This window comes from Chrysemys picta, chromosome 17 (assembly GCF_011386835.1).
Source record: "Chrysemys picta bellii isolate R12L10 chromosome 17, ASM1138683v2, whole genome shotgun sequence".
Taxonomy (NCBI): domain Eukaryota; kingdom Metazoa; phylum Chordata; order Testudines; family Emydidae; genus Chrysemys; species Chrysemys picta.
The window spans coordinates 7,533,066-7,554,792 of NC_088807.1; the positions used below are offsets into that span (position 1 = coordinate 7,533,066).

Below are 21,727 nucleotides of genomic sequence, written 5' to 3' on the forward strand. Positions count from 1 at the left end.
TGGCACCGTCCCGGGGTCAGTCTGCAGACCAGGCATTGTGGGGATGCGGGGAAAGGGGTGCACACAGACCAGGGGGTGCAGGGGGGGGAGAGGGGGTGCAGGCACTGCCCAGGGAGGGGAGCAGGCACATCAGGCACTGCTGGGGTGGGGGAGGTGGACAATCACTAGTATCTGCAGCTGTTTCTGACCAGGTCACATGTGGGGGAGGACAGCACCTGCCTGGCCAGGCTCCACAGCCCTACCCTTGACCAGAAGCCCACTGGCAGGGGCCTTGGGCATGCAGAGACGGGCTCTAGCCCTGCATGGGGCACCTGAGTCCCCGGCCCCTCTTCCCATCACACATGGCCTCGAGGAGGCAGCAGGAGAGAGCCCTTCCTTGGGGCCCCTGCCAGCCCGTAACCCACATCCGCAGCGGCCCAGGGCAGGAATTCTCCCGAGGCTGGAGCCCAGCTGCTTGTGGGGCAGCACAGAGCCCCGCTGCCCTGGCTAGGCTGAAGTCACCACAACGGGGAAGGACAGATAGACACCTGCACACATGGCACCGAGCTATCAGCTCTCTCCACCGCACCCCCCCGGAGGAACGGCCAGCAATGCCCAGCCTGGCACACAGCCTCTTCCCCCAGCGCAACTCATGTGGCCCAAGGCAGCAATGCAAACCACAGGCAGGCCCCCCCAGGATGGAGCCAGGCTCAGAGCAGGGACTAGCTCCATCTCTCGGCCTGTCCCACCAGAGAGGAGTGGGGCTGGCCACGCTCGGCCTGCTGGACTGGGCTCTGCTCCAGCTCCACCCAGAGCCAGCTGGCCCTGGCCTGGGAACTCAGTCACAAGTGTGGTTTGTTCAAAGCAGGTTTATTTGCTGAGCGAGCGGCCACGCTAGGGCCTAAGGCAGGGCCATGTGTGCTGACGGGTCCGGAGTGAGCGCCAGGTTCATGGGGGAGGCGGGCAAGGACTCCCCACTGAAGTCCGTGGGGGGAGTGGCTGCCTCGGCCTTGGCAGGCACGTCCAGGCCTGTGCCTCTCCGGGCCCAGTAGGAGGCAGACAGGCTCATGGCCGCCTGGAGCCGGGCCCAGGTCTGAGAGTTGTTGCTCTGCATGGCCTCGCAGAGGAGCCGGGCATGCTCCCGCAGCTCTGCGATCTCCCGCTGGGTGCTGCTGTTCTGCCGGATCAGCTCCTTGGTCCGCAGGGTGACACCCAGCAGCCCCGACTTCCTCAGGATCTCCACCGTGTTGTGGAAGCGCCGCTGCTTCCCGAGGCTCGAGCCCAGCTTCTTGGAGGCCTTGGCCAGGATCCTCCCCTCAGCCAGGTCCAGGAGGGCTTGGCTCCCCTGGGCTGCGATGGAGCTGGGTGCCGGCCGAGCCAGCTCCGTGGATGAGGTGACAGTGTTCTGGGACAGTGGTTCTGAGCTGCCGGCAGAGGGCACCTGCACGGTGCCACCCGGGCGCTGTTCCTCCCGCAGCCCGCCGCTGGTGGGGGCATCCAACTCAGAGGACGACACCCAGGCCTCCTCCAGGCAAAAGCGCTTGCTCTTGGCATGGCCAGCACTGCCACTTCGGGGCGGGGGCCCAGCCCCAGCCTCGTTCTCCCGGCTGTGGCCCGGGTGTGGGGCAATCTTGGGGTAGGCGTTGAGGACGGGCAGGAAGGTGTCCTTGGCCTGTGGCTTCCGGCCAGGCAGCAGCGGCTTCAGCGTGGCTGTAGCCACTGGCTGCTGGAGGAAGATGAGCCGGGCCTGGCCCTGCACACTGTCCGGGGGGGCTTGGCCACTCCAGGTCAGAAGCTGGGTGCTGGAGGAAGCTCCCAGGGGCTGCAAGGGAAGAGCAGGAGAGGAGGGTGAGCACCTAGCAAGCTACCTGGGCTCTGACCACCGAGAGCTGGGCATCTGGGCCACAAGGAACAAGGGGGCACGTGGGTGCTGGCTCTGCTCCTGCGGGGCTCCCTCATCTCGCAGTTTCACCTCTCCCTCTGGCATGGCGTGCCACAAGTGCTGCTGGTGGACAGCTCTGCGGCATGCCCAGGGCTGCTTTCCCCTCCTTCCCCACTGACCATGCGGGACAGCGAGCCCCGTCCCCGTGACCTTGGGGAGCGGCTGATCTGCTGGGGCGCGTCCAAGCCCCAGGGACTCGGGGGTGTGGTGGGGGGTTGGGGCAGGAGGGCTACCTGTTTCAGGATAACGTTTTTGACAATGTAAACAGGGGTGAATCTGGTGAACGTGCTGTCGAGATCCGGCGCCGTCCGCAGCCTGGGCCCGTTGGTCGCCCAGTGTGAGGCACAGATGGACGGCTCCTCCGTTTCAGCCTGATCCAGCGTGCTCAGGGACTCCGAACTCGTGTCTGCACAGGGGGACAGGAGCAGAGTGTAAGAGGCAGTGCGGGGGGGACAGTGGCTGGGCTGCCTGGCGGCGAGACTAGAGCCACAGGGAGGGGAGCAGGCAACAAAACCTCCAGCTGCTGTCTGTATGCCCCCACCCCAAAATGGCTTCCGCTCCAGGGGTATCTCACGGCCAGCCCTGCAGCTAAGTCTGGCTCTGGGAGCCACACATGGGGCCGTGAGGGTCCTGCCAGAGCCCCATGCATGGATCCGTTCCTGTCTAGACTGGAAGAGTCTGGGGCCGGGAGAGGCGGTGCCATGCAGAGCAGCCCAGAGTTGTGGGGTGGAGTCTCCCCAAAACCCTCTGCTCAATAGCTCGCTTGGGGCGCAGAGGCCTGCTAGAGATGAGTGCCCAGCCCCTGCGTTGCACAGTGCCACCCATGGAGATTGTTCTGCTGAGACAGGACAGACCTTCCTGACGTTCCTCGGACAAAACACAAGCTGGGAGCCAGCTTCTAGTCCCACTGTAGCCCCTGCCAGTGGGGCAGTCTCCAGATGAGAGGAGCACAAGGTTCCCCAAGACCCCCCGAGGCGGCTTTCCTAATCCTGCCAGCCAGCCCTGTCTCATGGCTGCCCCTGCAGTCTCACAGGGGTTGGAGGAAAGAGGAGCTTGGAGGCCCATGCACAGGCTCTCGGGGGCTAATGAGATGACATGGAGCTGGGGGAAGAGGACGCTGTTCAGGCCACTGAGTCAAACGCTCAGACGTGAGGAAATCCCAGGCCCCGCTGCCCAGGCCCCGGCCCCCTTGTGCGTCTGCATCATGACGCCTCCCGTAACTGCAGGATCATGCGCTGGTTCCCCGGGACGGATGGGGATGAGGCACTAGCGAAATCCTTGTTATCCTCCTCATTCAGCACGGGGTGCTACCTGTGTGCCTGCCACACAGATGGGTCCGGTCCCCAGGGGCCTCTGCATGGCTCCTCACCATGGCGGCTGGACATTCCTGGATTGAGCTCCACACCAACCGTTATCTCTGAGAGCGCAGGATCATCGCCCTCACTTTACAGAGTGGGAAGCTGAGACAGAAACCTCCTGAGGCCACATGCAGAGTCAGCGACAGGGCAGGGGCTGAGTGGGGAAGGGGGTCAGGGCAGCCCAGCTGCGTGGCACCCCCCGCAGGACGACAGGCCACTGGGTCCACATGCTGGGTGGGGGACAGTGCAGGGCAGCCCAACCATATGGTTCCCCCGCAGGATGATGGGTCACTAGGACCACACGCTGGGAGCGGGGCAGCCCAGCCGCATGGCTCCCCCTGCTGGACGACGGGACAGTAGCGTTCGGCAGGGGGTCTGGGCTGCCCAGCCCAGTCCAGCCGTCTCTTCTCACCACAGGGAAAGGCCAGCGGCTGCACCTGCTGCTTCTGATTTAGCGACAGGGCAGGCCTGGCCTCCCGTGCCCTTAGCCCATTATTATTGTGGCTACTGCCGAAGTTTTGCTGACAACGCAAGCGGGGGGGAAGGGAAACGGTGATTTCCCCACAGCTCAGCTAAACGTGAGCAGAATTTCATGGGGAGAGGCGATGCCCTTCTCTAGCCCAGGCTCTCTCCCTGCCCAGCGTCAGGGGCCTGCTGCAAACACTGGGGGTGGCAGAGCCTCCATAATGAGGCAACAAAAACCTTTAATAATGGAAAGCGTCAGGCAACTGAACCGTGAGGTCCCCACCAGCTCCCCTGACAGATCGGCTCTGAAACGGCCCCCGGGGGGTTGCAATAGGAGACAATATTCACCCAGCGCCACCAGAGGGCAACAGGGAACAGGCAACAGGAGGCACCAAGGGACTGACCCAAAAGCTGCTCCGTGGCTGGCCAGGGGCCTCTGGCCCATCCTGCTAAGGGGGCAGCACTGCATGGCCCGCTCTACCCTGGGGTCTACTGGTAACACCACACAATGGGCCTGGGGAGGAGGAGGGGCCCTGTTGCATGCTGGGGTGGGGGTCCCTGTAGGGGGAGGGACCCTGCTGGGCATGGGGGACCAGGGGCTCCCTAACCCAAGGCCCCAGCAATCCCAAGGCTCTCATCCCCAGACTGTGGGGTGCACTGGGCAGCGCTGGGGGACCAAAGCGTTTGTGCATGGGGCCTGGCTCCTCCCAAACCCAGCTTAGCCCAACTCCCCCCAGTCCACTTGGACCCCCCTGTCCTTCCCATGCACACAGCGCCCTCTGCTCCCAGGGGCAGGAGGGGATGGGGGGCAGGGAGGCAGGCTGGGCCCAGCTCCAGAGCCCGCTCCCTGGAGTGAAATCCCGGGCTCCTCGTACACCCCCACCCCTCCCAGTGGAGTCACGTCCCAGGCGAAGAGTGGGGCAGAGGGATGGGGATGCAGCAGGGGAGGCCCAGAGATCAGTTGCTGCCCAGTGCTGCCCCCAGGACACGTCTCTACCTGAGAAGCCAGAATCCTTTTCAGACTCGCTGGCTGGCGGGTGGGGACCCGGGGACTTCCTGCTGCCCTCGCCCCCCATGGCTGGCTTCTCCAACAGCCCCGGGCGCCCCCCGGAGCCGACGGTCGCCGCTGCTGTACCCCCCACCGCCATGCCTCTCTCCATGAGGGGCTGGCACGGCCTCTCGGTGGCGGGGGGCTTCTCCGCAGGCATCTCCGAGCCTGAAAAGGAAAAGCAGAAGATCAGGCACCAAGGATGGGCTCCTCCAGACTCCCATCCCCAGCTTCCTGAGGGAACCCCTGAGATAGCAACTCCCCTCGTCCTGCCCCCACCTGCAGCACTGCATGGGGGGGGGGGGGCAGCCAGATGTTACCCAACAGGCACTGACCCCCTCTGTTCCCAGGGCCTACATGGGGGGGGGGGGCATTCTGGGACATATGTACCCCCCACCCTGCCCCCCCCCGGGCTGAGACTCCCTCCCACCATAGCCCCACACAGCCCCCATCAGCTCCCTGGCCCTCCCACCAGCGATCCGGAGTGGGAGCAACAGCTGTTCTCTTCTGCAGCCACCACAGGTCTGTGCACCCCGCCCCGTCCACCGCTCACCCCACAGCCTTCGCCAGCCACGCACCGACCGACCCCGCGTTTCCCTGCCAAGGCCAAACGCGCCCAGCCGCCTGCCCCCCCGGGGAAGAGGCTGGGGCCATGCCCCTCCCGCGTGCATGTACCGACACGTGCGCGCACTCCTGCCCGCCCCCCAGCACAGGGGTGCGGCCCTGCAGCGCCTCCCCGCCCGGGGCCGGCCCCCTCTGCCCGCGGGGAGCTGGGGCGGGCGTGTCGTGCGGGAGCGGCCACGGGCTGGCGGCGGCGCATGTGCCCGGCCACGCGCGCCCTCCCACGCGGGGCGCCACGCGCCAGCCGGGAGACACGCGGCCCCCCGGGCGGGGAGGGGCAGGCGCAGGCGCGCTCGGCTCCGCACGCTCGCAGACACGTGGTGGGGGCCCCTCGCCCCGGCCTGGCAGCGCCTCGCTGGGCGGCCACATGAGTTAAAGGGGGGGGGGGGCACGCTCCAGGGTGCCGGCCCGAGCAGGGGCACAGAGCAGAGCCCTGGCGGGGCTGGGACAAGGGGCCAGGGACGAGTGGTAGGGCAGGGCAGGGCAGGGCAAGGCAAGGCAGGGCACGGGGGGGGGCGCCAGGGCTGGGACAAGGGGCCAGGCAGGGCTGGGATGAGTGGTCGGGCAGGGCACAGGGGCAGGGGCTGGGAGAAAGTTTTGGAGCAGCTAGGCAGTGATGAAGGAGGTTCTGCGCTGGGGGGCGAGGAAGCAGAGACACTCGATTTAAGAACTCCCCATGGTGGAGACCTGCCCATAGCGCTGGGGGTCCCACTCGCTGCGGTGGCTTTCCAGGCTGAGGTTTCAGTCCAGCCCTTGTAACAAGCTGTCCCTTTGCAAGATGAACCAGTATCAAATCTTTGGGCCGTGGGTCCTTCCACACTGATCGTCACCCCTTACCCTTCTCCTTGCTAAGCTCCATGCGCTGAACTCCATGACCCCCTCAGTCTTTCCATCATCCTCGTGGCTCCTCTCTGACCCTCTCCCATTTACCAACCTCCGCTGGGAATCGTGGACACAGAACTGTACCCAGGAGCTCAGCAGCGGTCGCACCAGAACCCCCTCCAGAGGGAAACTAACCTCCCTGTTCCTGCTTGAGGATCCCGTTTGTGCCTTCCCAGATCACATTCGCCCTCTGCGCCCACACGGCACTGGGCAAGCTCAAGTTCAGCTGATTCTCCACCCCTCTGTCGGCAGGGGCCTGGCGCTCGCAGGCGTCCCTAGGTCTCAACAGCCAAGGCGCCCCTTTCCCCGGCCATCACCACTGAGGCCAGGGCCCACGTGTGCTAACAGGGACACAAAACCCCCATCAGCCCCTTGATCATCTTCAGCGTCTCATGGCCTGTCCCCATTCAGACAGGGAGCAGCCTGCCTAGGATTCAGACAGGAGTTGGGGGTGCCATCAGGGGCACTGCACAGCTAGAGCGGAGCCAACCGGGCTGGCATCAGCCACCCCCAACCTGGCCAGAGAGAAGGGACTTGGCTTGGAGCTCAGTGACTCAGCTCCTCCAACCACTGCCAGCCACAGGGGCAGAAGGAAGCGTGGCCCAGTGGGGAGGGAACAAGCCTAGGAGACTGGGGGCCAGGCCACTACTCTGCCCCCATGAGCACTCTGTCACTTAGCCTTTGTGCCTCAATCCCCTCTGTAGGCCAGGCAAGCAGCCCAGGGGCACAGGAGGATACAATGCATTGGGAGTGGGCAGGCACTACCATGATGGGGGTCAGAGCAGGACCACTGGCACAGATTAAGGAAACGCAGCTGCAGAGCCAACCTCCCAACAATGGAGCAGAGGAAGCGGCAGGGCTGGCAAGCTCTTCTGAGCTATCCCAGAGCACACAACAACCAGCAGCCCCACCCCACAACGCTGCAGCTACAAACCACGAAGGGGCCAGTCCCCGCCAGTAAAGGCTAGGAGGGACCATTGTGATTATCCTATCTGACCTGCCCCGGCACCCCACCCAATGCCCCGACGGCTCCTCGGGAGAATCCCTCGGCTTGCAGCAGCTGCGATCCAGCGGGGCCAGTTATTTCTCACGGAATTCCACCCTGATTCAGCTTTGCACCGCGCTCGTCCCCACGGCACCTGGGCACCTAACTGGCTTGGAGAGGCACGCTGCCAGGTGAACGACTGGAGAAGGGCAGCAACCCACAGGCAATGCTACTTGCAAAATCTCACGGGGGGCCTGGGAGGGGGTGTCTCCGACCCTTCTGCAGGACAGCCCAGGGTGGCACAGCCATTCACTGGCTCCCACAGGGAAATCACCACCCATTTTCAGCCAGGGAGGTGAAGCCACTTGCCAAGGTCTCACACACTGGGCAGATCTTCTGCAGCTCGGCACCCAGCACAGCGCACTGGGGGCAAACGCAGCCCAGCAAAGCTGTGATAAAGAAACCAGGAATCCCCTGCTCTGACCACGGGACCCCCTCCCCCCTGCCAGTGACACTGTTGAAACACACAAGGTCCGGAGAGGGAAGGAGGCACAGACAGAACAAACATGGGTGAGAGCACGCACCTGGAGAGAGGCAGCTGATTTCCCGAGCAGAGAGCAAATCCATAGCAGGGCAAGCAGTGGGATCTGGCCCTCGCCATGATGGGCTGCAACAGCAGAGCCCCCGCCCCCCCACCTTCACCCAGCAGAGTCCGTCCCCCATCCTTCACCCTGTGGGAAAGCCTACACCTCCTTTGGGATGGGCTCTCCGAAGAGGTCTGAGCCCGCTCACTGACCCCGAAGCTGCTCTCTGAAGTGCCAGTCCCCAAAGGTGCCCTACAGTCCCACTCTCCTTGGCATCCCAGTGCCCAGACCTCAGCTGCACAGTGCAATCCTACCAGCAGCAATACCCTGACTCATGACTGCCAGGTGTCAGGTGTGGGAGGAGGGCCACCCACCCTACTCCAGCCCAGAGCTGCTGCCCTGAGCGTCGCCAGCCACACAGGGCTCCGGTGGCAGCTCTGCACAGACATGTGGGCGGCCGCTGGGTGAGCTGCGTCAGGTGCAGGGCCACGTGTGTCTGTTTACACCATGCCGCCTCTGAGCCCACAGATGGGAGTGCTCCCAGCTCACGCCGGTGCCCCGCGAACACCTAGGAACGGGCAGGGCTGGGAATACCCAGTGAGGGGCCTCGGCCAGTGCCCCAAGCGAGGTGCGATGAAGCCCCCAAGCTGCCGGCGGGGGGTGGGGAGGACATCCTCCTGGCCTCCCTGGGCTGCTGCTGCCCCAGGCCTCGGCTAGGCCACAGGAACGGAGCTCACCCCCAAGCACTCTGCCCAGCAGTCGCTCCCGGGCTCCCAGTTTCTAGCTGCCCCAGCCCCGCTGCCTGCACAACTCCCCCCACCCCCACACAAAGGAGCATGTCCAGCCTGATGCAACTTCTCCTGGGGGAGCCAGGCAGCCGGTGCCCTCCCTGAGACCAGACACCACCAAACTCAACCCAGGGACCGCAGCGCAGGTCGCAAGAGCAGGGAGGCCCAGCTGGCCCAGGTGCTAGGGGACAATGCCCACCGAGGACTCCTAAGGGTGCTCTAGCCTAGGGGCACCCACACTCCCCAAGAGCCCATAGCCAGTGTGCCCAGACAGCAGCCACCTCACCCTACATCTGAAAGGTTGCTGACCCCTGAAGTGGTGTGCCAAGTCTTCATTTATTCACTCTAATTTAAGGTTTCACATGCCAGTAATACATTTTAACTCTTTTAGAAGGTCTCTTTCTATATGTCTATAATATATAACAAGTATTGTTGCATGTAAAATAAATAAGGTTTTTAAACTGTTTAAGAAGCTTCATTTAAAATTAAAATGCAGAGCCCCTCGGACTGGTGGCCAGGACCTGGGCAGCATGAGTGCCACTGAAAATCAGCTCGTGTGCCGCCTTCTGCACGCGTACCATAGGTTGTCTACCCCGTCCTACATGAATGGGAGGGGAGTGAGGTCTAATGGATAGCGCAGTGGGGGCTGGGATCCAGGACTCCTGGGTTCTATCCCCAGCTCTGTCGCTGACTTGCTGCGTGTCTTTGCACTAGTCCCCTCTTTGTGCCACAGGGGCAGCCCCATTCCCCCGCATTAGGATCATCCCCTCCTTCCTGAAGGGACTCCAGCCCCGCAGGGCATTACTAGTACTGAGACTCTTCACAAAGATATTATTAGGATATGATTATGACATAGTTATGCTGTATTTTATGCAAGATAAGTCACTTAGGGCCCATCTTTCCCCAAGGGGCTGCCCCCAACCACTGGAATCGTGAGTCTCAGCCCCACATGGTCTGAAGCTGAGCCCCAAAAACCCAGACGCCGAGATCAGCGACCCCTTGAGCAAGAGTGGCAGTCCCGGTCCCCCTGCGCGAGGCTCCTTCCCACGCAGCTGAGCCGGCAGAACACAGCCAAGACCTGCTCGCAGCCTCCTGTAGTGTCTCGTGTATCACGAGCACAGAAACTTCACTGTTCAAACTCAGCAGCTGGTCCCGGCACATCCCAGAGCCGGGCCAGCAAAGCCAATCCGGCGGCAACACTCCCATCACAGCACGGCACATGACGACCCAGGGCCAGCGATTCGGAGACTGAGGGGCCATGAGCGACTTGGGACACGCGAACACAAGGCAGGACAGGCTCTGGGGGCCGAGGCAGCGCAGGCTGTGGAAGCCACTGGGCCCAGGAAAGGGGTGTCAAGCTGGCTCTGGGGGGACCACACTTGTGGCCCCTTGTCACCACAGAGACCCCAGTAACCTGCTGGGAGCTCCAGGCACAGCCAGCATGGGACAACCTCACTCTGCCATAGCACGACCTGGGCTCCTGCAGGGAGCCCCTGGGGGCAGGAAGGGCCCAGGCAGAAGCAGCTACCTCAGTACCAGCAGCAGGACAGGCTCTGACAAGGGCTCCTCATCCAGGAACACAGGCACACACCGCCTGCCCCCAAGCCTCTGCGGGAGGCTCCCCAGCTCACACTTCCCCCCCAGTTAGCAGGAGCGGGGGGGCAGCAGCAATAGTCACCAGATGCCCCTCCGGGGGGGGCCATGCCCCCATGCCCGGCAGCAGAGGAAGCCTGTCACGTCCTGGGCCCAGCACCCTGCTTTGCCACTCACGCTCTGGCCTGGCTCAGCCCTCCCAGGAAACCCCTCCCCCTCGGCCCTGCCAGCTGCCCCCTCCACAGCCCCTGCCCTGGAGCCCACCCCACCTGGCCAGCAGCCACCCCACAGCCAAGCTCCTGCAATGCCATCAGAGCCCCACAGAAGGTGGGGAACAGCATTTGCCCCACATCACAGCAGCCCATGTGGGGAGAGACCCACCTCTCCAGCCCGCCTCTCCCAAGCCACACTGCTACCTAGTCGGCTCTGCCCCAAGCCGTGGGCAACTGGGGAAGGCCACAGCAGGTTGCAGCACGGGGGAAGGGGAAGACCACACAGAAAGGGATTTGGTGTCCAGCTTGCTCAGGGAGGGGGCTGTGGCTGGACGGGGGCAGTTCAAACTCCCTAGCTGTGGGGAATGGAGTTTAGAAAAGGAAGGGGCGGAGGGCAGAGGAGCAGGGGGACATGCAGCCCAGAGGACTGTGACACCTGAGGAGGTGGGGCTGCAGAGCCCCCCAATCATGCCACAGGCCGTGCCCACCTCTGCCCCTTGCAGCCCACCCTGCAGGCTGCCTGGCTCTCCCCATGCCCACTCCAGCCCTCGCCAGCCCTTCAGTGGCACTGCTGGAGGAGGGAGATCGCAGCCCTTGTCCTGCTCAACCCATCCCGACTCCTGGCTCTGCTTCCCCAGCCCACCCAACCCGTGGGTCTCAGCCCCTCCCCATACTGGGAAGTATTCCAGGGCCAAGCCAAGGGACTGTTCAGCCAGGCGAGGCTCCCAGCCTGCAGTCCCAGCTAGACATGCTCACATGCTCTCAGGCACAGCTCTCATGCCTCCCAAAGCTGCTTCTGTCTGCTGCCTGTTTAATCCTCTCCAGGGGCTTCCCAGTGGCCCAGCCCCAGCTGTCTGGAGAGCACAGCAGCTGTGCAGTGGAAAGGCCCAGTTCTGTCCACGTGGGAAAGGTTGAGACACACTAGGGGAGGCTCCTCCTTCACCCCACTCCAAGGTACTGCACCTTTCAGACACGCAGGGATCTCAGTGCCGGCACCAAGCAGGCCCTGGTGGTCCCTGGAATTCAAAGGGGCTGCGAGCGCCACTGGTGATGCCTTGGCGCTTCGCATACAGCCCCCATGGGGAGAGAAAACTCAGCTTCCCATGTCCGAGCCAGAGATCAGCGCTAGGTCCAACCCCTTCCCAGAGCTGGAAACAGAACCCAGGAGTCCTGGGTCCAAGCCCCCGCTCAAACCACCAACCAGCCCCCCCCCTCCACACACACACACACTCTCTCTCTCTCTCTCATCAGTAATGTCACTAGTTTATTCAAACCCTGACAACATCCAGATCTCACACTCACTGTTCAGTGATGGGACGTATCTAACAGGTTGGATCCACACAGAGCAGCCACCTTGTCTGACACATGCAGCAAGAGGCCAGCAGCCAGGCTGTTCCGAAAGGTCCCATGGCTCTCACCCTCCCCAGACACTGAGGGCTCTGCTCCTGCCCTCAACACTGGCACACCCTGCCCTCGAATTCTGTCGGGGGGAGGCCAGGCTGGGAAGTTCCCGCTTTCTGGGCAACAGAGCTGCCCAGTCCTTGTGGAGGGAAACAGGATTGCAGGAGACAGGGGCTCCATCTGCAGGCAGCACAAACAACAGCATCCTCCAAGGAGTTGCCCTGGAACCAATGCCAAGGAGTCCCCCCACCTCCCCCAAGACAGCCCATGCAAAGCCAGTGCAGCTGCTGCGGTGCACGGTGGGGGCTGGAGCAGAGGCTGTGCAATGCTGGACTTGGTGGCAAGGGCTTGGTTGCCACTCGGTTGGGTGAGCGAGTTTTATCTCCTCTGGGGGGGTCGTTGTCTCTGTCTAGGGCATGAGCTAGTGGTCATGGTCCCCCAACTCCACTGTCCAGTTTCACCACAGCTCGTGCTCCAGGGAGCGTCTGGACTCCAACCACAACCCATCAGCATTAACTACTGCACTGTCCTCTCAAACCAGTGGCAACTGCTCCCACACAGCGGCCGCGCCAGGGGCCAGCAGCCCCCCGAGTCATCTCTACACAAGTGGCACAATGGAGATATAACCCCTCCCCAAGGCCAGGCCTACAACCACGGCCTAGGAGCCAACACAACCCCCCCACTGCCCAGTCCCCAGTCCTTCCCAGCTGCCTCACGGCAGCGCATGGGAGACTTGGGGCCGTGCAGAACGGAACACACTGCGTAGCACAGTGGTTGGGGCAGACAGGGCAAAGTCTGTCCCATGGAATTGCCCAAAGCCCTCCAACCCCAACAGGCCACGGCCGGATTTCCCCAGAGCTGCATCTTCCTCCGCCCAGCAGAGAGTCCCTGGGGACAGTGTCTGTGTCCCCCCCAGCAGATCAGCCATGCTAACAGCCAGCTCCCAGAGCGCCTCCAGCCTAGCACCTGCTGGGGGGGGGGTCGCTATACAGACCGCAGTCAGTCTCGGGGGCAGGGAGGTGGGTTTGCAGTCTCATGGCCTGGTACTGAGGTGGCACAGGCTCCAGGCTTGTCTGCTGGGAGAGCCACTCATGCACCTTGCATCCATTCCCCATATCAGCCAGATACTGACTTCCTCCCCACCCCACCAGCCCTCACTCCACACCTGTGTCCACCAACACCTCAGAGGCACTGAGGTGTCCAGTACGTGCCTCGGATTTCCGCTGGCCGAGGGGTGTTTGGTGTCCAGCTCATCACCGCTCCCAGGACACGCGTTCCCCAGCCACAAGTTGGGCTGTTCCCCGGAGGAGTCTGCCTGCCCCACAAGTCACTCCTCAGGGGTCCCAGCCAGGCAGAGACTGAACCCCAGCAGCTCCCAGGAAATGCCAGAGGCAAGCGTTGACCCCAGCAGGGGTTGCTGGGCCCTGGCTTGGGACACAATGGCTGCCCCGAGAACACCCAGACTTACGGCAGGGAGAGGGGGCTGGGAATTCAGGCCACTCACTCTCCCTGCACTGGAGCAGCCATGGCACAGCCTGTACCCCCCGCACAGCACAGCCTGGCCAGTGCAGAGCGCCCCAGAAGCGGGGGAGGGGGGCACCTTTCCTGGCAGCGGGTCCACAGCTCAGCTGGGCCCTTAGCTGTACTCTGCAGGGCCTGGCTTACCCTGCACGACACAGAGTCCCTCTGGAAAAGCATCCAGCACGCTCTCCCCCGCCCACGAAACAGAAATCCTTCCACCGTTTTACAGTGTGGGGGGGATCTGACATTTGACACACCTCCCCAGCTCCACTGCTCCCACCCCCACCTGCCGGAGCCACGGCTAACCGGTGGCAATAGCACCCCCAGGACTCAGTAACAGAGCCTGAGCTGCCTTCGGACTGGGGCGTGAATGGGGGCGAAACTTCTCTGCACCATGCAGCCAGCCCTGCATTGGACAGGGCCCTGGAAGCGTGGTCCTCAGCCAACCCCCAGAGGGAGGGGCCGCTCCCTCGCTCACCCACGCCCCAGCTCAGCGCCACACCCCACAAAGGGCATTTCGATCTGCCAGTGGGTGCCGAGGGGCCGGCTCCGAAGTGAACAAAGCAACAACCCCATGACCTGTGATCCACCCCACAATAGCCTCAGGCCAGCTTCTCATGGCCCCACAGCGGATAACCCCTGCCACACACACAAGTGTCCTAAAATGTCCCCCAACAGCCCCATATCCCAGGGGGCACCAACATCCTGAGCCCCTCACTCCATATCTCAGGGCACCCCCACACCCATATATTGAGGGAGCATCCCACACACATGCACCCTCATCCTGAGTACCCCACCTCCAGGGAGAGTCCCATCCCAGGAGGAACCCAAGCAGCAGAACAGGTGTTGGGGGGGGGGGGCGCAAGAGGAGAATTACCCAGGACGCTCTGGTGTCTATTGCTCGGTCAGGGGGGCTAGAGTTCCCCAAGAACCAGGCCAGGAGTCCAGGGGGAATCAAGTTCTGACAGGGAGGGATTAGGGGGATTCCAGGCAGAGTTGGGGGAGTTCTGGGGGGCTATTAACGGCCTCTCTCCCCAGGGAAGTTTGGAGGGGGTAGGGGGCTGGCAGGTTTTGAGGGGTTCCAGGAGGCTCAGGGGTTCCCTGGGGAACAGGGAGGTCCCTAGGGGAGCAGTATCTACTTCGCGCCCCAGGGGAATTCAGAGGGCAGGGGGGTTGGAGGGTTTGGGGCATTCCAGGGGACTAGGGTGGTTGCCGGGGCGGGCCATACCTACCTCTCGCCCCAGGAGAATTCAGGGGGGCTCAAGAGATTTGGGGGGCAGAGGATTGAGGGGCCCCAGGGGGCAGGGTGGCCAGTACCTGCCTCTCACCCCAGGGAGAATTCAAGGGACCCAGTGGGTATGTGGGGGTGGAGGATTGGGGGTCCTGGGGGCAGGGGGTCCCGGTGTGCTAATACCTGCCTCTTGCCCCAGGGCAGTTCAGGAAAGCCCAGGGGGGTTGAGAAGGAGAGCACTGAGGGGCCCCAGGGGAGTTCAGGGGGGCAGTACCTGTCTCTCACCCCAGGGGAGTTCAGAGGGACCCAGGACGTCGGGGGACAGAGGAATGGGGGGTACTGGGAGGCAGGGGGGTCAATTCCTATCTCTCAGCTTGGGGGGGGGCAGGGGGTTTGGGTGGAAGAGAACTGGGGGGACCCAGGGGTTTGGGGACAGAGGACTGCGGGGGCCCAGGGGAATTCAGCAGGCCCCGGGGGTTAGGAGCGGAGGACTGGGGGGACCCAGTGGAGTTCAGGGGCCTAGGAGCGGAGAACTGGGGGCCCCAGGGGGTCAGGAGCAGAGGACTGGGGGCCCCGGGGGACTAAGGGGTTTGGGGTGGGGGGGCGGAGGAGTTCGGGGGGCCCCAGAGGGCAGAGGACTGGGGGGGTGGGCCCGGGGGTCAGAGGCAGAGAACTGGGGGCCCAGGGGAGTTCGGGGGGCCAGGGAGAGTTCGGAGGGCCAGGGGGCTGGGGGTGGAGGACTGGGGGGCCCTGGGGGAGTTCGGGGGGCCCCGGGGGTCAGGGCGGGGGATTGGGGGGCCCCGGGGGAGTGGGAGCGGAGAATGGGGGGCCCCGGGGGAGGCCAGGGTAGCCAGGGGGGTGGGAGCGGAGAACTGGGGGGCCCCGGGGAAGGTCGGGGTAGCCGGGGGGGTCGGGAGCGGAGAACTGGGGGGCCCCGGGGGGCCCCAAGGGGGTGGGAGTGGAGAACTGGGGGGACCCGGGGGGCCCCAAGGGGGTGGGAGCGGAGAACTGGGGGGCCCCGGGGGAGGTCGGGGGGGCCCAAGGTTGTGGGAGTGGAGAACTGGGGGTCCCCGGGGAAGGTCGGGGGCCCCAAGGGGATGGGAGCGGAGAACTGGGGAGCCCCAGGGGGGCCCCAAGGGGGTGGGAGTGGAGAACTGGGGGGCCCCGGGGAAGGTCGGGGTAGCCGGGGGGGTCGGGAGCGGAGAACTGGGGGCCCCGGGGGAGGTCGGGGGGGCCCAAGGGGATGGGAGCGGAGAACTGGGGGCCCCGGGGGAGGTCGGGGGGGCCCAAGGGGATGGGAGCGGAGAACTGGGGGGCCCCGGGGGAGGTCGGGGTAGCCGGGAGCGGAGAACTGGGGGGCCCCGGGGAAGGTCAGGGGGGTCCCAAGGGGATGGGAGCGGAGAACTGGGGGGGCCCCAGGGAAGGTCGGGGTAGCCGGGGGGGTCAGTACCTACCTCTCCCCCCAGTTCTTCTGCCGCACAGACTCAGACACAAAGACTCAACTATGACCCCACCCCTCACTCACACTGACAGCGCCGGCAACCAATTGGCATCTCCGCCGCGAAGGGGGCGGGGCGAGCGGCGCGGCCCCGACGCCACGTGCGGAAGCGGAGCCTGGTGCGTGTCCACGTGAGGGGCGGGGAGAGAACGCGGAGACATGTGCGGGGGCGGGACTCGGAGAAGAAGGGGCGGGGCCTCTTGGTCATACTCCCCGCGTGGGGTCCGGGCCCGTACGGATGGCGCTGGGGGACGCCCGGGAGAGCCGCAGCACCGGTCCTCCTGCCCCCCCCGGCACCCCCAGCGGTCTCCCCTATTGCCGTCCGACTGGGCTGCCAGCCCCACCCCAACAGTCCCTCCGGCAACCCCCATCTTGGGCTTTCAGCCCTGCCCCCCAATAGACCCCCTCTCCTGCCCCCAGCAACCCTCCCAACCTGCGCTAGTGACCCTGTCCCTTAGCAGCCCCCCAATCTGGGCTGCTAGCCCTGCCCTCAGTAGCCCCCTCCTGCTCCCCAGCAGTGACCACTCCTGACCCTGCCTCCCCAAAAAGTGATGGAACCCATCTCTACCCCATCTCTACCAGAAATCCCTTCCCCCCCTCAGTGACACTTCCTAAGGGCTAGTCTACACTGGCAACGTGTTGTGGCAGCAGAGTGCAGCGCTCTCAAAAAAACACCTGAGCGAGAAAGTTGCCTCGCTGTAAAGTGCCAATGTAGACAAGCCCTAAGCCAGTATCACCAAGCTCAAGAGTTCAACAATCATGAATTCAGGTCCCACAAATCATGAGGCTGGCTTCAAAACTTAGAGATTTTTTTTTACCAGTAATTTTTACCAGTAAATGCGTGAGCTACGCCAAGAACTCTCGAGTCTCTAGAGAACTGGCAAGACTTCCCACCCCCACTTCTATCAGGGACCCATCTGCAAACCCCAAATCCAAATGTATACATCTAGGAACAAAGAAGATCAGCCAAACCTACAGGCTGGAGGAACCTATTCTGGGAAGCCGTGATTCTGAAAGAGATTTGGGGGTGATGGTGGAGAATCAGCTGAAAGTGAGTTCCCAGTGTGATATTGTGGCCAAAAGAGTGAATGGCCCTGGCATGTATTAACAGGGGTCTCAAGGAGGAGCAGAGAGGTGAGTTTACTTCTGTATTTGGCACTGGTCCAATCACTGCTGGAATCCTGGGTCTAATTCCGGTGCCCACAGTTCAAGAAACATGTTGATAAATCAGAGAGGGGTCAGGGAAGAGTCATGAGAACGATTCAAGGATTAGAAAACCTGCCTTAGAGTCAGAGACTCAAAGTGCTCAACCTTAACAAAGAGACTTGATTTCAGGGTTGACTTGATCAGTGTCTCTCAGTACCTACCGGGGAACAAATATTTAATAACGGGCTCTTCAATCTAACAGCAAAAGGTCTAACACGGTCCGATGGAAGCTGGAGCTAGACAAATTCAGATTGGAAATAAGGCCTAATTTTTTCCTGATGAGGGTATTTAACCATTGAAAAGGTTGCCAAGGATCATGGTGGATTCTCCATCAGCAGCAATAAATCAAGGTTGAAGGACAAGATTTTTCTAAAGCTCTGCTCTAGGAATTCTTGTGGGGCAGTTCTTGGGCCCGTGCTCTCAGGGGGTCAGACTGGACGATCTGAAAGGTCCCATCCAGCCTTACAATCTCTCAACCCCACCCCAACAGGGACCCACTGCAAGGCAAGGGCTGCATCCAAGCCGTGAGAACCCCACATTTAGCATCAGGGAAACGATGCACCCTGAGATGAAGGGGAACATGAAGGTCGTGCAGTTCAGCTCCAGAAGACCAGGAGATGGCAGTGCACAGGCTGCCTGGCTAACCTCACTGCTGCCCTGGGGCTTGGGTTGGGCCATTCTGTCTCCAGCTCCCCAGTGCAGCATTACAGCGCAGGTTTCTCCACCTGGTAGCTCAGCCAGGGAATTGCCCCACTAGCGCTGGGTAGCACAGCCCAGCTCTCAGACGATGGGAAGTGCCAGGCTGACAGTTAACCAGGGAGCTTTGACTCGGCCCCTTGTGCATCCCTGTGCTCTGGCACCGCTGCTTGCTGAGAGCAGAGCGCTGGGGAGCCTAAGGCCCTGGCTTGCACCCATGCTCAGCAGGAATGGGCACTGCAGCGGGCACAAGCCCTCTGTCCTTGTCTCCCCTCCCCTTCAACCTGGTTCTGTCCTCCACCACATGCCCCGGCTTCTGCTCCCTCCTCCTCTGCCCCATCCACCCCCCCAACTCCTGCCCCCTCCTCCTCCGCCCCATCCACTCCCCAGCTCCTGCCCCCTCTCCCTACACCTCCACCCTATCTACCCCATCATCTCCTGCTCTTCCCCCCTCCCCTTCTGCCATATCCACCCCCCAGCTCCTGCCCCCCTCTCCCTCTGCTCCTGCTCCCTCCTCTTCTGCCCTATCCAATCCACCAATTACCCCCTGAATACCACCTCCTCCCACTCAGGGGCTGGTCTAGAGATAGGTAAACTAGCTAGCTGCCTGGGGCAACAGATAGCCGGGAGAAGAGATAGATAGATAGATAGATAGATAGATAGCCCCCCCTTAGGATGCCACCTAATGTGCTGAGATACCGCTGAGCCAGCCTGGGCACCCTTTTTACCTGTCTTGCTGAGCCAGGCTATTAAGCCTCCTCCAGCACACACACAGGCCGGGCCACACCCAACTGCAGAATGAAACAGACACCGAGATCAGTTCTGGGGAGGTTCAGCTTAAGGGACTTGCCCCAGCACTCAGGTGTTCACCTCCCCTGGAGTGCAGACCCAAAGGTGTATTATGAACTCCTCAATGTGGAGGAAGGTATGCACAGACTCTTAGTCCCCCCCCCTTCTCCCCTCCAGTTATGAATTACACAAACTGGGTTATATTATAAACAAGAAATAAGTTTATTAACTACAAAAGGTGGATTTTAAGTGGTTAAAAAGATAGCAAATAGAACAAAGCAGATTACTAAGCAAATAAAACAAAACACACAAGATAAGCTTGTTTCACTAAAGAAATTGGTTACAAATAGTAATTTCTGACCCTAGATATTGTTGAAGGCAGATTACAGAAAGCTTAAAAGGCAGCTGAAGACTTCAGGTATTTCCACTCACAGACTGGACACCCTCTCAGCCTGGATTCAACCCTTCTCCCCTCAGTTCAGTTCTTGCTTCCAGGTGTTTTTCAGTTTTCTCTTTGGATGGGGAGGCAGAGGAGAACCCCGATGATGTCACTCCCCTGCCTGACATAGCTCTTGTGTATGGTGGGAACCCTTTGTCTCCCAATGGAAGAACACTGGCATTCCAAGGGGTGGGTCCAGTACCAGGTGACTCAGACCCATGTCTCTGCAGACCTGCGGCAGCCGTTACTCGTAGGCTGTCTGAAGGGTCTACAGGAAGACTAAAGCACTTTCACAGTCCATTGTCCTTGCTCATGCGCCTTTAGCCCTGTCTGGCTTTTCCATTGTTGTACCTGAAGGGCTAGTTGGGGGTGACACCCAAAGTAACACATTTGAAATACAGATACATAGTCAATATTCCTAATTTCAGATACAGAAATGATACAGGCATACACATTGGATAATCAATCATAACCTTTCCAATGATATCTTACAGGACCCATCTGGCATAAAGTATCTCTCAGTTATGTCATATCCATATTATAAGCATATTTTCATAAAGAATACGGAGTGAAACGTCACAGATAGATTAGATAAGACTCATGTGAATGCTGCTACCCTGAGCACAGAAGCACCTTCTGCCACTTATACAGGATTTGTAAAAGTAGCCAGGCATGAAGCACATAAAGGCTGTCAGAATTCATGGCAGGGAGCACCTTGGGTGGGAAGACACAGGTGCAGAAATTTCTGTGGTTAGGAGAAGTAATGTACAAGAAAGTGACATCCTGCCAGGACAGATGGCAGAGCTTTTATTAGTAGGAGGTTACAAATACCTTGTGCCTTTGGCTAAAGTGCACATGGAAACTGAGAATTTGGAAGCTGTGTTATCTGTAGCATAGAAGATTAGGGTTGGAAGAGACCTCAGGAGGTCATCTAGTCCATCCCCTGCTCGAAGCAGGACCAACACCAACTAAATCATCCCAGCCAGGGCTTTGTCAAGCCGGGCCATAAAAACCTCCAAGGATGGTGTGATAAATGAAAGGGGGAGGGAGGTAGCTCTTTTATGGACACCCAGCCAGCCAGTTAGCTATAAAAACCCTCTTAGTAGTTGTTCTCTACTTGCTGGGTTAAAAAGTCTCCCTGCATAGGTAAAAGGGAGTGGTCACCTAACCAAAAGAGCCAATGGGAGGGCTAGAACTTTTTAAAATTGGGGAAAAACATCCCCTTTGTCTGTCTGTGTTGTTCTCCTGAGAGCAGAGACCGGGTTGGAACTATGCTGTAGGAGCTTGGGCCAGGTATAAAAAAACATCAGCTCTAACTGCTCATTTGAAACCCCAAATATGTAAGTGGATCAGGAAATGTCTAGGAAGACGCGATTAGATTTATTTATTTTATTTCTTTATGGCTTGTGGATTCCTCTGTGCTAACCCCAAATTCTTTTGTTTTGCTTGTAACCTTTAAGCTGGACCTCAAGAAGTTATTTTGATGCTTAATCCTTATAAGTGGCTCTTTTTAAAATCTAGCAATAGTCTGAGTTTTCAGATGTATTTTCTTTCGTTTTGTTCTTAATAAAATTTACATTTTTAAGAACCGGATTGGATTTGTGTGTCCTAAGAGGTTTGTGCACATGTTTAATTAGCTGGTGTGTTACCAGATTTGCCCGTTACTTTGGGGTACGCTAATTTATTAGGGTTACTCTTCTGGGAGGGGGGGTTCTGTAATTCTATCAACGTACTGCTTGTGTCACTTATGTTTTCATATGGAGCGCTACTTCTCCCTTCCGCACGTCCCCTCCCAATGGAGCTATCCTGCAGGACCTAGATTCCCCAGGGCTGGGTTCCTGCAGCCCCAGAATCAGACGAACACACACATACATTAACAGAGCAAGTCTGAGTGGACTGGGTCAATCAGTACTCTCAAGCTGACCCCTTATATGCCCTGCACTCAATAGGCTGGGCCAAGCAGCACTTTCAGGCTACCACCCTTATATGCCCCTGAACATAGGCACCGACTCAGTGGGTGCTCTGGGGCTGGAGAACCCAGAAGGAAAAATTGGTGGGTGCTCTGCACCCATCAGCAGCTCTCTGCCCCAGCTCACCTCTGCCTCCTCCCCTGAGTGCGCTGCCACATCCTGCTTCTCCCCCATCCCTCCCAGCGCTTATGCCGCCAAACAGCTGTTTTGCGCGGCAAGCAGTGGGAGGGAGGGGGAGGAGGAGGAACGGGGCGCGCTCGGGGAAGAGGCGGGGCCGGGGATTTGGGGAGGGGTCCAATAGGGGCAGGGAGGGGGCGGAGTCGGGGCAGGGCTGGGGGGCACGAGCACCACCCGCACCAAGGAAAGTTGGCAGCTGTGCCCCTGGACTCAGCAGTCTGGGTCGAGCATCACTTCCAAGCTAACACCCTCTTATGTCATAGGTTCAGCACGTCCCTATCCCCACTTTCATGTTACAATTGTTCTGGTAGTGGTCCACTTGATGAGCAAACCCCACAGTAT

General features: G+C 60.8%; 1 protein-coding gene across 5 annotated transcripts; it reads right to left on the minus strand.

Moving 5' to 3' along the window:
* Positions 1–833: 833 nt before the first annotated feature.
* LOC101954191 (CLOCK-interacting pacemaker-like) lies at positions 834–16,212 on the minus strand. Of its 5 annotated transcripts, none has more exons than XM_008175287.4 (4): positions 16,065–16,212; positions 4,742–4,960; positions 2,155–2,327; positions 834–1,801 (listed from the first exon to the last, which is right to left on the minus strand). In XM_008175287.4, exons 2-4 carry the CDS (start codon positions 4,950–4,952, stop codon positions 881–883), a joined length of 1,305 nt encoding a protein of 434 aa, XP_008173509.2. In that variant the 5' UTR covers positions 4,953–4,960; positions 16,065–16,212; the 3' UTR covers positions 834–880. The 5 variants fall into 5 exon arrangements, with proteins under 5 accessions (XP_008173509.2, XP_065426765.1, XP_065426762.1 ...); XM_065570693.1 differs by lacking the exon at positions 16,065–16,212 and adding an exon at positions 5,468–5,769; XM_065570690.1 differs by lacking the exon at positions 16,065–16,212 and adding an exon at positions 5,346–5,766.
* Positions 16,213–21,727: the final 5,515 nt, after the last annotated feature.